General features: G+C 38.0%; 1 protein-coding gene across 1 annotated transcript in view; it reads right to left on the bottom strand.

Moving 5' to 3' along the window:
- Positions 1–749: 749 nt before the first annotated feature.
- Positions 750–13,735, bottom strand: part of C3H1orf87 (chromosome 3 C1orf87 homolog) — an 83,490-nt gene continuing 70,504 nt past the window's right edge. The window contains 3 exon segments of the mRNA XM_052638165.1: positions 750–910; positions 9,085–9,313; positions 12,586–12,665. Coding sequence (XP_052494125.1) covers positions 750–910; positions 9,085–9,313; positions 12,586–12,665 — 470 coding nt within the window.

The raw sequence follows: 13,735 nt of genomic DNA, 5'->3' as shown, positions 1-13,735 counted from the left end.
TCATTGTTAATACTTTTATTTTTCTTATAGTGTGGAAATCCTAGAATAGTGACTAGAGGAAAGATTGACTTATTATTGACAAGCATTTTTGGAAGTTGACAACGTCTAGCATTTTTTTTTTTTTTTTTTTCAGAGAAGGCAATGGCAACCTGCTCCAGTACTCTTGCCTGGAAATTCGCACGGATGGAGGACCCTGGTGGGCTGCAGTCCATGGGGTTGCTAGGAGTCGGACAGGACTTCACTTTCACTTTTCACTTTCATGCATTGGAGAAGGAAATGGCAACCCACTCCAGTGTTCTTGCCTGCAGAGTCCCAGGGATGGGGGTGCCTGTTGGGCTGCCGTCTATGGGGTCGTACAGAGTTGGACACGACTGAAGCAACTTAGCGGCAGCAGCGTGTTTTTTTACTATATGGAACTGCAGAGTTTGCAAAAATACTGTTTGATCAGCAATATAGCAAAAAAATCTTTGAATATTCATCATCAGCTTTATAAGATTAGAAGAGGATTTTAAGAAATTGGGCTTTTGCCACCTCAGAAGAGAAAAACCTGGTTTTCTCAGATCACTTGGAGCTGCTTATGAGCAAGCATCCTAGCCAGAAACCAAGTCCAAGTTCAAAGTGTCTACAATAGCTGCGCCGGCCTCAATTCTGACAGTGCCTCCACCACTGCACTCGGGCCGGGGAGAAACACGTGTCTGGGTAAAAAGGGAGATAAAGGGAACATCTGTTCTCACAATATGGGCTTGTTATCATAGCTCCTTTAAGTACCGAAGCGCTGGCTCCAAGAGCATATTTTCTCCAGCACAGAAACTCCGCAAGGCTTGGTCAATTTTCCGAGGGCTCAGGGACAGGTTGTAAATGAGATTGTAGTTGTGAATGAGGCATCTGGCTCGTTCCTTCTCTAGGACTCCTATCATTAGGTCGGGTGAGTGAGAGGTTTTTAAAAAAGAATGGAGAAAACACAAAAGAGGAAAATGCATTAGTTTGAATGACTTCTGAGCAAAAATTAAATGCTTATATTTTGAAACTTTAAGCTTTAAAAAAAAAATGACATCCTAAAAAGATACTTACAGTCCTGACCATGTGTCATAGATGCTGAGAGGAATTTGACAGTGATCTGGGGGAGAGGGGATGGGGTCCAATAAAATCCATAGGTAGACTCTAAAACAATTTTAGCTTGTTCTTTGTAGCCATAAAACTTTAAGAGACCAATTTTTGAAAATGGTGGGGTGCCTGCTAAAAACAATTCATAATTGCTCTGGTTTTATGTTTATCTTATTGAAATATCCAAACACATTCCTAAACATGCAGGATTTAAATAGCTCACTTTTATGCATTTCTGGAGATGTGTTTACTGTGACTCCCTCCAGCTTGCTGTGTGATTACAGGTAAATCATCTAACTTCTTGTGGCTTAGAGCCTAAATCTGTGGAATAGAGACGGTACTTATCATCACAGGATACACTCTAGTACCCACATGTTATGTGTAGCAATGTTGATGCGCTTTTCATGCTAAGGGTAAGCAGATTTTGATAGTTGCAGAGAGGAGTGTAAGTGTAGAACACAGTAACAGCAAAAATCAATAACTCACTGATAAGCCTCGATTTGGGAGTTTATAAATGCCAGATACTGTGCCTGGGAATAGAGAGGATATTGAGAAGGTGTTTGTTACCTTAGGAAGATCTCCAACCAGTCAGGATGATAACAGATGCAGAAAATTAACTAGAGTGCAACAGCAACAATATTGATTGATACTCATATACAGCATTCACCATGTTGCAGGCATCCCTCCAAACAACTTAACCAATATTAACTCACTTAATCCTCACAACAACTCATTTTGCAAAGAGAGGGAAACTGAGGCATGGAGATGAGAATTCTCTTGCCCAAGGCTGTGCTTAGTCCTTGCATTTAATCATCACATTGTATTATAGAATGAAGGGAAAGAGATTGTTTCAAGCAGGGCTCAGATCACTTTCTAAATATTTTCCATGAGTTGTGAACATCTACGCTACAGGTATCAAGCTTTCTAAATACGTGTTATAGGGGTAAAGGATATATCCCTTGCATGTCGTTCTTCTGGTCTCCTGTATTTGCACAAGTTATCATAATGATTGTGAAATTTTTTCTCAAAGAATCCAGAGGGAGTGGTCCCCTGGTCATTCTGTAGAAAGCCATGGCCAGTCAATTAGTGTTGGGCTCTCGTGACACCTGTCATCTCTGTTTAAGCTCTGTTTTTGTTCAAACATGCAACGATAGTTGAGTGTCATATTCTCCTCTGAACTACTCTCTAATGAGTGTTTCTAACAGTGGACTACAGACAGCTGGGCTCCTAGTGTGATTTATTCCACCCAGTTTTATTTGGTCCTGTCTTGTCCCTTCCCATTCCATCCTATCCTATTCCATATCATCCTATGCCATCTCACTCCATCCCATTCTGTCCAGTTTCCTGTTTCTTTTCAGGTTTATTTGTGGTCTCTTTCTCCTATTATAATGTTGGTCCTTTCCTCTGCAGAAATATCTTTCATTGAGTTGGTCAATTGCATCTTTGCAATTTTCTGGATGGGGTGGCTGCTCTTGACCTAATCTAGGTTGGACCCCTCAAGACTTTTCCTCATACTCTACCTCTGGAAATATAAGTCCTGAGCTTTGGAGTATGTCTGACTGAGAAAGATACTTTAAATTTTTGAGCCTCAGTTTCCTTGACTCTAAAATAGGAATAATTAAATTGGATGAAAATGAATAAAATAATAAGTGCTTACCACAGTGTTAGGACTATAAAGCACTCATTAATGTAGATACTATGATAGGATGGTTATAATAGTTATATCATCAACATTATTTAAAACACATGGGAATATATTTTAACTAGAAAAAATTATTTGTGTATGATTTATATTTTAATTAAAAATTAGAATTAATGTTAAGAAATACATATAAGAATCACCAATGGTGGTGTTCAGCTCAGTTCAGTTCCGTCACTCAGTTGTGTCCGACTCTTTGCGACCCCATGAATCGCAGCACGCCAAGCCTCCCTGTCCATCACCAACTCCCAGAGTTCACTCAGACTCACGTCCATCCAGTCAGTGATGCCATCCAGCCATCTCATCCTCTGCCGTCCCCTTCTCCTCCTGCCCCCAATCCCTCCCAGCATCAAAGTCTTTTTCAATGAGTCAACACTTCGCATGAGGTGGCCAAAGTACTGGAGTTTCAGCTTTAGCATCATTCCTTCCAAAGAAATCCCAGGGCTGATCTCCTTCAGAATGGACTGGTTGGATCTCCTTGCAGTCCAAGGGACTCTCAAGAGTCTTCTCCAACACCACAGTTCAAAAGCATCCATTCTTCGGTGCTCAGCCTTCTTCACAGTAGAACTCTCACATCCATACATGACCACAGGAAAAACCATAGCCTTGACTAGACGGACCTTAGTCAGCAAAGTAATGTCTCTGCTTTTGAATATACTATCTAGGTTGCTCATAACTTTTCTTCCAAGGAGTAAGCGTCTTTTAATTTCATGGCTGCAATCACCATCTGCAGTGATTTTGGAGCCCCCAAAAATAAAGTCTGACACTGTTTCCCACTGTTTCCCCATCTATTTCCCATGAAGTGGTGGGACCAGATGCCATGATCTTCATTTTCTGAATGTTGAGCTTTAAGCCAACTTTTTCACTCTCCTCTTTCACTTTCATCAAGAGGCTTTTTAGTTCCTCTTCACTTTCTGCCATAAGGGTGGTATCATCTGCATATCTGAGGTTATTGATATTTATCCTGGCAATCTTCATTCCAGCTTGTGCTTCTTCCAGTCCAGCGTTTCTCATGAGGTACTCTGCATATAAGTTAAATTGGGGGGCCTTTTTCTTCTATCTTCTAAGCTTTACTATTAGTAGAGGATTTGTAGTATTAGACAAAAGTCCATTGGCTGAAATTTATTTCTGTCTGATTTTCTGTCATTAGGAAATGCCCAAAACAACTGCATAAAATAAACTTTACAATCCATCTTAGTGTTGTTAAAGCCTGTCCCTATCCTACCAGAACCAAAATGAAAGCAGTAAGAACCTCTTTACTATCCACTTTATTTTACACTTTGTAAAGAACTTTAAAATCTCCCTGGATCCTTTCTCAAATCTGGGAGGTATGTTTTATTTTTATTAGTTTTACTATTTTACAGATGCGGAAACAGACTTGGTGAATAAAAGTGACAGCTGTTCGTGAAGTCTGAACTTGAATCTGGTTAAAAACACACAAAGAAACAAACTAACAAAGCAACAAGCCAAACCTCATGCTTTTTTCAGTATGTCATGGGAGTCTGGTATAGTGGGAAGTTCAGTAGAACTGGGGTTAGAATTTTGCCTCAACTTCTTACTGGTTGATATTTTATCACTTTGAGTTTGGCTTTCTTCTCTCTAAATAAGAACATTAATCCTTTCAGCAAGTGGTTGATGTGAGGAATTAGTGATGCCATGTATACAAAGTCCAGACCCATGCAGAGAATATCCTTGAGGGCTCTCTTTGCACTCTGCCTCTTTGAACTCTAAAATATTTTCTATTTAGCCTTTGGTTCACTGGGAAAATTCCAAATCCACCAGTCAATTTATCCCAACCACCCATCTTTCTTTAGAAAGCACGACCAGCTATTCATAGTCATTCCTTAGTCTTTCCCCTCAAGAATATTTTCTTGATATTTTCTTGACAACCCCCATTAAAGAAGAAGCACAGAGTAGGTTCCCAGAAACACTAATTTAATGATGGATGTTCTGCCTTCACCCTGGATAAAGAACACCCTGCCCTACATATTTCCTTGCACATAATAAAGATCACTGATTCATCACTGGGCAGAGTAGGGATCATCTACTCAGTGTCTAGAGGAAGGCTGTGGTGGTCTGCTAAATACTGTGGCTAATAAACCAAGAAGATGACCTCAGTTAATCCTCTTTCCTCATTACAGATAGTTATAGATGTTTCCAGTTCTGGCTGACACATTCCTTGGCTATTGAAGAACTAATGAATTTCATAGAAACAGAGAAAACAGGCATAAATAGTGAAAAGGCCATGAGAAAGTCATTTTAAATCTGCCAGAATCTGCCCCAAAGTCAACAAAACTGCGTTTTTCCCCAGAACAGTTCAGAAGTATGAGAAAGGTCCCAGTCTTTGGGGAGTCTCTTAGCAACTAAGTTTATGATCTGTCATCCATCATCAAAACTCAGCATTTGTTTCTTTAGAAACATCTTTTCTCTCTGCTTGAGTTTTGGGTTTGTTTGTAACCTCATTACCACTCTTGCAGTTTTGATATGTATGCCTAGACTGATGAATATTTCAGTAACTGATCTCCTTGTCTCCAGTATCTTCCCTAAATGATCCATTTCAGCTTTTGCAGTGTTCTCTAGTTGAAACTTGGTGAACACTGGGTAGAGAATTAAGCTCATCCCAGCCCACAGGATTCACAACATGGTTTCAGCTTCACCATCTGGTTCAACATGACCATCAGTCCTATCTTTCTTACTCTCTTCCCCCATCATACTCATTCTCACCTTCTAACCTTTGCAGAAGATGGTTTCAAAGCCTTTTGTACCTCTCCTTCCAAGCGCAGCTCAAGTTCTAGTGAGCCCTCTCTGAGTACCTGCCCACATTACACAGTGTGCTAAAAGGAAAAAAAAACTTCTGTTTTTTCTTTGAATTCGTTAACTCTAGTTTGTGTCTTCAATTATAATGCTTTACTATAATCTGTCTTTAAAGTTTTTGTTTTACTGGCATTGAACTATTGCCAGCTTTTAGGTAAGCCTTTACCTAAAAGTTCCTTGATGAGACCATGTCTCATCCTTTCTGGTTTTCCTCTTGGTCTAGCCTCTAGCACAATGCCAAGCTTATAACAGAAGTTTAATGAATGAGTTTCTAATTCAGCTAGATAAATTTTTCATCTAAACTTTTCATTTCCCCCTCTCTTTGGTATAGTTATTAGAAGTCCTTGTATATTGTATGATATTTATGTTTTATGTGGTCTAGAATTCAAAGCAGGATGAAACAAAAACATTACAGAGAATGAAGAAGTATTAGTATTGTTATATGATCACTTCTAGAAAGTACTAATGTGCACATTAACTCTTTTTTGAGAGGTAATTGACATTAATATATAACATTGTATAAGTTTAAGGTGTACAATGTGATGATTGATACACATATATATTATAAAATGTTTATTAAAATAAGGTTGGTTAACAAATCCTTTACCTGTCATAATTACCATTCTGTTGTTGTTGTTATGGTGAGTCCATTAAAGCTCTACTCTAACAGTAGCTTTCAAGTACACAACACAATATTGTTAATGAGAGTCACCATGATGTGTGTTAAATCCTTGAAATTTGCCTTCTAGCTGAAAGTTTGTACCCTTTGACCAACATTTCTCTGTTTTTCCTGGCAACCACCATTGGTGGTATGGAACTACATGTTCCATATTTTTAGACTCCATGTATAATGCTAACTCTTCATGAACACAGTATGTAATTAAGTACAACAATTTCAGTGCATATGTTTTTGTATCTGCTCCCTCTTTTCCATTCCATGGGTCTCTGACCTAGTTCTGAATTTCATTCTCTCTCACTTAGACATTGCAATAACATCCTTTACTCTTTTTATGCTTTAAATTTCTCCTTCATTCTGCACATAGCCATTGAGGACCGTTATGAAATACAGCTTCACCATATCAATCCCTGTTTAGAAACTCAACATGCTACTCACTATCTTTGAATTAAATCCAAATTCCTTGGTCTGTTATCTAACACCTTCCTAGATCTGATCCTATCCTATAGTTTCACCTTTTTCATTTAATAGGCTTCTTAATGGCACTTATATTCTATTCAAACCAAATTCCTTGCATTGAGCTTCATACATAATGTTTTGCTTGGCTAACTTGCACCTTTGCCAGAAAGGGCCCTCTATTTCATTCCTTTGTATATAAACAGTACTTTATCTTTAATGAGCAATTTCAAACTAATATAACCTTTTCTGATCACCTCACTATGAAGGAATTCTCCTTTCTCCAAATGCCCACATAGCACCACCCTCTAATGGCATTTATTACCTTCTATTTTGGGTTTAGTTATTTATGAACATTCACTCATTTATTTGTTCATGCTAAAAAAGGTCGAACAGAACTGTGCAATGTACCAGGATAAAAAAGGAATGTAGTCTACTGGGTGGATAGTAGGAAGTTCCAAATAGAAAGATACAATATAGAAATATGATAATGGGTGTTAAAGAACTCTGAGAGGCTGATAAAGGTTGGCCTAGATCTGTCTGGGGAAATCCTGAAAGTCTCAGAGGAGTAGAGCTTGAGTTCCAACCTAAAAGATATTTAGACACTAATTATCCAGGTGGACAAGGTAAGGAGCTTGCAGGGTGTGGGGTAGTTAGAGAGGCAGATAGCTCATGTGGAGGACATAGGTTTAGAAAAGGCATAGCCACAGGAGAAAGCAAGGCATGTTTGAGGAAGGCAAATTAATCATTATAATGGGGAATACAAACTCCTGTTAAAGAGTTTAGGGATCAATCTATTAGCAGGCATGCTGAAGATTTCAATCAGGGGAGTTACATGATTGGATTGTGGGTTAAACTCAGAGAAACTGTCAGCAACCTGGTAGGGGATTCACGTCTGATTTATCTTTTTTTCCTGATTGTGCTCAGCACAGTGCTAGGCACATGGTTTATGTACGAATTATATTTATTAAGAAGTGAAAGAAAGGGAGGAGTCCACTTACAGACCAACACAAATAGAAAGGTATATGATTGTGTCCTGGCTATTGTAAATAGTGCTGCAAGCAACGAATACTGGGGTGTATGCATCCTTTCAAATTATGGTTTTCTTTGGTATATGACAGGAGTGGGATTGTAGGAACATATGGTAGCTCTATTTTTAGTTTTTTAAGGAACCTCCATACTGTTCTCCATAGTGGCCAGTTTACATTTCCATCAGCTATGTTGGAAGGTCCCTTTTATCCATACCCTATCCAGCATTTATTATTTGTAGATTTTTTTGACAATGACAGCCATCCATTGTAGTTTTGGCTTACATATCTCTAATAATTAGTGACGTTGAGAATCTTTCCATGTGTTTTTTTGTCAACATGTATGTCTTCCTTGGAGAAATGTCTATTTAGATCTTCCAGTTATTTTTTGATTGGGTTGTTTTATTTCATATTGAGCTGCATTTGCTATTTGTATATTCTGGAGATTAATCCCTCGTTAGTTGCTTTGTTTGCAAATATTTTCTCCCATTCTGAGGGCTGTCTTGAATGGATAAAGAAGAGGTGGTACATATATACAATGGAATATTATTCAACCATAAAAAGAAATGAAATAATGCCATTTGCAGTGATATGGATCAACCTAGAGATTGCTATACAGCCAGAAGTAAGTCAGAAAGTGAAAGACAAATACTGTGTAATATTGCTTATATGTGGAATCTAGAAAAATAATACAGATGAACTTATTTACAAAGCAAAAGTACAGTTGCAGATATAGAAAACAAATTTATGACTACCAAGGGGAGAAGAGGGGGTGGGATAAATTGGAAGATTGGGATTAACATATATGAAAGTGTGGAAGTGTTAGTTGCTCAGTTGTATCCAACTCTTTGTGACCCCATGAACTGTAGGCTTTCTTTCAGTGGAATCCTCCAGGGAAGAATACTGGAGTGGGGTAGCCATTCCCTTCTCCAGGATATCTTCCTGACCCAGGGATCGAACCCAGGTTTTCTACATTGCAGGCAGATTCTTTACAGTCTGAGCCACCAGGGAAACCCTTAACATAAATATACAAGTATATATAAAATAGGTAACTAATGAAGATCTGCTGTATAACACAGGAAACTGTATTCAGTGTTCTGTAGTGACCTAAATGGGAAAGGAATCTAAAAAATAATGGATATATGTATACCTGATATACTTTGCTGTTCAGCAAAAACTAATACAATGTTGTAAAGCAACTATACTCCAACAAAAATTAATAAAAAATAAAATTTGTGGATCCCAGTGTAAAATGAAAAAGAAAAAAAAAAAAGAAAGGTGTATGGGCTGTAAGCTGCACACTTTACCTGTATTACTCAGATCACACAGATAGAGCGCATTTTCTAGCTTCCTGAACCTGTTGATCCATGTCTCACATTCTTCAGCTGTGTTTTTCATCACAGAACTGACAGAAGGCTTTGAGATTGGCCTGATCTTCAAGGCATTCAGGATATCTTTGGGGGCTGAAGTCTCAGGAGGTGGGTTTTCTGGTTTCAAATCTTTTTCTGGAGTTTTTTAGCAAAACAACACAAACATCTCACTGGTAATGCATTCACCACCCAGAGCTCCCCCAGTTTCTTGGCCAATGACAAGGCTACACAACTAGCAATATTTATTGTAGGTCTGTCTTGTAAATCTGGAGGATGGAGTTCAAGTCCTCAGTGCTATAGGACCATATCTGCCAAGTCTTACTGGACACAGACAACTATGCTGAGTATTTTCTTTTTTCTTTAAAGGAAGGGTGAAATTGTGACTTTTATTCAGCTTGCATTTTTAGTTTACATAGAGGTTTTGTAACTAGCTAAGATTTTTCATGATGTTCTACTATGTTTTATACTATTGGGATGCAGAGAGAATGCTTATAATTTCTTGGTGGGAAAACTTCTGAATCCTTGAGTGTGAGATTCTTGAAAAAAATGATTTAAGCAATAATGTGATGTTACCTTGGATGTGTGGGCTCACTGTAATGAATTAAGGTGCCTCTAGTTTTGCCTGTCCTGTTCACTTAACAAAGGAAGCTGAGGCCCAGTGTGGGGAATAGACTTACTGAGATTGTACGGTTAATGGTTGACAGAAAACTAGATCAAGGGTATAGAGATTATGTCAGGCTCATCTTTGTATCCTAAACTCATGTCCAGTACAGAGTAGAGATGTTTTTTGAATAAATAGACAAATGAGTTCCAGTAGATCCATGAAAGATATTCTGTCACCTGCCATGTAAAGAGAGTGGGCATTTATTATTTGACCTGCCCAACCCCACTTTTCCAGGAATTACCCCTTCTGTTGATCCATATGGTTATAGAGAGAAACATCATTTGTCTAAGCACATAGTTCAGGACTGGACATCTAATGGAAAATGGCCAATAAATACAATATCCAGTGATTTTGGAACCACTTGTGAGAGTTAAAGGCAGAGATAGGAAAAACAGAGATTATTTTGGGTGAGAGGTGAGAAGAAAGAGAGAGAGAAGGGATATGAAACTGACATCAGAGAAGAGAGAGGATATGAGAAGTCGTGATGATGTTCAAAGTTCAAGTCTCTGATTTTAATTTGTTATGTTTCTATTGTTGGAAATAGTTATATATATATTATTATATATGATTGTTTATATATTAAATAATTATAAATTATTTTATATATACAATTTGTTTTGTAAATAATTATAGATGTAAAATATGCTCCTCTATCCATCTAATAAATTAAGGTGGTTGAGTTGGTTATGTTAGTTGCAATCCAAATGTTCTTAACTAATTTGTCACAGAGTTAGGCCTCCCACTTTGTATACCATCTTTGCTTCTCCCAACTTTCAAATACCTGAATTTCTCCATCCTTGTCTCAAACTTCTCACATATAAGCTGTGGAGATCCCACTGCTCTAAAGAATAGTAATTTCAATAAGAGGCCAAGTTAACAATAAACATGAATTCAGTAGATCAATGTAGATCCATGCTGGCGTATATGAAGAATCATCTTGTTTGAAATAATATAATGCTATACAAAATTGTATCCATACGGTTGACCAGTGACCAGGACACCTTAAGAGATTAATGTATAAGGGTTCTACTTTTATAAAATCAATTTTGAGAGAAGCTGAAAGTTTCTATAAAGTAAATACCATAGGGATTCTTATACATTTTAGAGCTTTGAACTACTTTAGAAATCCAATGAAAGCTTCAGATAATCTACTCAGATAAATGCACATTTGCATAGGATTTGTATGATTTTAGAAAGTTCAAAGAGGTCCTTGGAGTTGAGGAACTGACTTTAAATACTTACATATTTCTTCAGATATTTCCACACTCTCTTTGACTACTAAAGACAGGGAATGGGGGGGATTTGTATGGGCCTGAAATTACAGGATCAACCTAGTAGGTAAGTAAGTAACTGACTAACATGCCCTATACTGTTTTGGTCCCACTGTGTCAGGATGAAGTCCAAATTCCTTTCTTGATCCTTGAAATCATTTAAGTTCTTATTCTTGCTTCTCTTTTGATGTATGCATCTTTTTCTCCAGCCACAAAAAACTGGGAAAAAATAAAGCTGCCTGATGCTCTTATGCCTTTTACATGCTGTTTCCTCTGCCGTAAAAGTCCTTCTTGCCTTTCTACGCCTCGATGCGCTGGGCTCCTACTCCTCCTTCAAGGCCCAACTCATATTTCCCTCCTTGTGGAAGGCCTTCCTTGACAGCCTCAGGCTAGGAGAGGGGAAATTCTTTGTAGCTCTTTTATCCATCATAGCACTTATTATGGGATAGTGTCTGTTAGAGTATCTCTTCCCTCCCCCAGAGATCTGGAGGCTGTGCCTGTGAGATAGTCATTTATTTATCTACAAGTTTTGGTTAGTGACTGTCACACAGTAGGTTCACAGGATATGTTTACTGAATGAATACGTGAATGCATAAATAAAAACTTTCTCTGGGATAATCAGAAAGCTGCTTTACCAAACCTCTGCTTCCGTTTCCCTTTCTAAAAAGTGAGACAACGAATGCTGCTTATATAGGAATGTGAGAAGAACTGATTATTGTAGAGATGCAGTAAAATCTTCAAACGAGGCAAGAAAAAGAGCAAACTATGTATTTTTGATAATCTTACACACAACAGACTTAACACGCAAGGAGAAAAGCATTTGCTGTTGTTTCTTGCATGGCAGAGGCATGCCAAAATGGATACTATTTTCTAAAATATTTCGAAGTGTGAAGTGTATGAAGAGGCCTCCCGTCATTTGAAGATGAATTATGTTCTAATCCAGGCATTTAAAAACACAACAACAGAAAAACTCAGGCTGTTTTTCAATTTTGTCTGCATCTTCTGGCTAAGTGCTGAGAATATTAAAAAGAATTTTAACTACTTGCCAGATTTTCTTTTTTTAAATCAAAGAGCCCATTACATTATAAAATGTGATGTCTGGGGAAAAGGTCACCCTGCTTCTGGAAGCTCGATTTAAGATGTTAAAATAGGCCTCACAACCACCCTTTATTTTGATGGCAGTTGGTGACTGATCACAGGCTTTGGAAGGACACCCATTTACATGCTACAGGTTCAATGTTTGGGGGCCAACGACAAATCGGTCACTGAGGGGTGATGTGAAGTTTCTGCAAGTGTACAAGCTCAGGCAGAAATCAATCACATTCTTGGAGTTCTTCTGTTTCCCTTCTCTGCTTGAGTAGAGTCTCAAAGTCAGAGATAGTCTGATATTGAGGTACTGGGTGGAAATCAAAAATTCAGAAGGGAAGGCCTAACCCAGCATCAGAGAATAGAAGGGAAAGGATTGGTGAACCCTATCCCCAAGTTCTATACTAGGCTGCATACCATTTGTTCAGTTTTTCCTTGAGATATCTCAGGAGCTTCAGGATGCCCTGGAGTAGCAGAAATTTCCTTTCCGTTCTTTCCTGGACAAGAAAGAAAAAATGGTTTTAACTTGGTCTCTTCATTTTAACATATACACATATAAAGCCAGGAAAAGAAAATGTTGAGACTCTGCTATGTGGTTGGCCTTGTATGGGGTGATGTGGATACACTGGTGGATAAGAAGGATCTAATTCCTGCCCTGATGAAGCTCACAAAGGGGAGGAAAGTGCTAAATAATCACTCAAGATTATTATTTAATTACAAACTACCATAAACACGACAAAGGAAAATGTGAAAATAAATTTCTTTTGGGCTAGGAGTAGGAGTGGTGGAGGATCAGAGAAGGCTTCTTGGAGGAAGTGACACTTAAACTGGGGACCTGAGGGTGAACAGGAGTTTCCAGGCAAAAGTGATGGTGGCCTTGTAACAAAAAGAATAAAGTGCTTAGGAATAAGTTTACCTAAAGAAACAAAAGACCTATATATAGAAAACTATAAAACACTGATGAAAGAAATCAAAGATGACACAAATAGATGGAGAAATATAACATGTTCATGGATTGGAAGAATTAATATAGTGAAAATGAGTATACTACCCCCAAACAATCTATAGATTCAATGCAATCCCTATTAAGCTGTCAATGGTATTTTTCACAGTACTAGAACAAATAATTTCACAATTTTTATGGAGACACAAAAACCCTCAAACAGCCAAAGCAATCTTGGGAAATAAGAATGGAACTGGAGGAATCAACCTGCCTGATTTCAGACTATACTACAAAGCTACAGTCATCCAGACAGTATGGTACTGGCACAAACACAGAAATACAGATCAGTGGGACAAAATGGAAAGCCCAGAGATAAATCCACAGACCTATGGACACCTTATTGACAAAGGAGGCAAAAATATACAATGGAAAAAAGACAATCTCTTTAACAAGTGATGCTGGGAAAACTGGTCAACCACCTGTAAAAGTGAAACTAGAACACTTTCTAACACCATATACAAAAATAAACTCAAAATGGATTAAAGATCTAAATGTAAGACCAGAAACTATAAAAATCCTAGAGGAAAACATAGGCAGACCACTCTCTGATATAAATCACAGCAA

The sequence above is a fragment of the Budorcas taxicolor genome, chromosome 3, assembly GCF_023091745.1.
Source record: "Budorcas taxicolor isolate Tak-1 chromosome 3, Takin1.1, whole genome shotgun sequence".
NCBI lineage: Eukaryota > Metazoa > Chordata > Mammalia > Artiodactyla > Bovidae > Budorcas > Budorcas taxicolor.
Note: the sequence above shows the minus strand (reverse complement) of the source record. Positions and strands in the feature narration are given on the sequence as shown.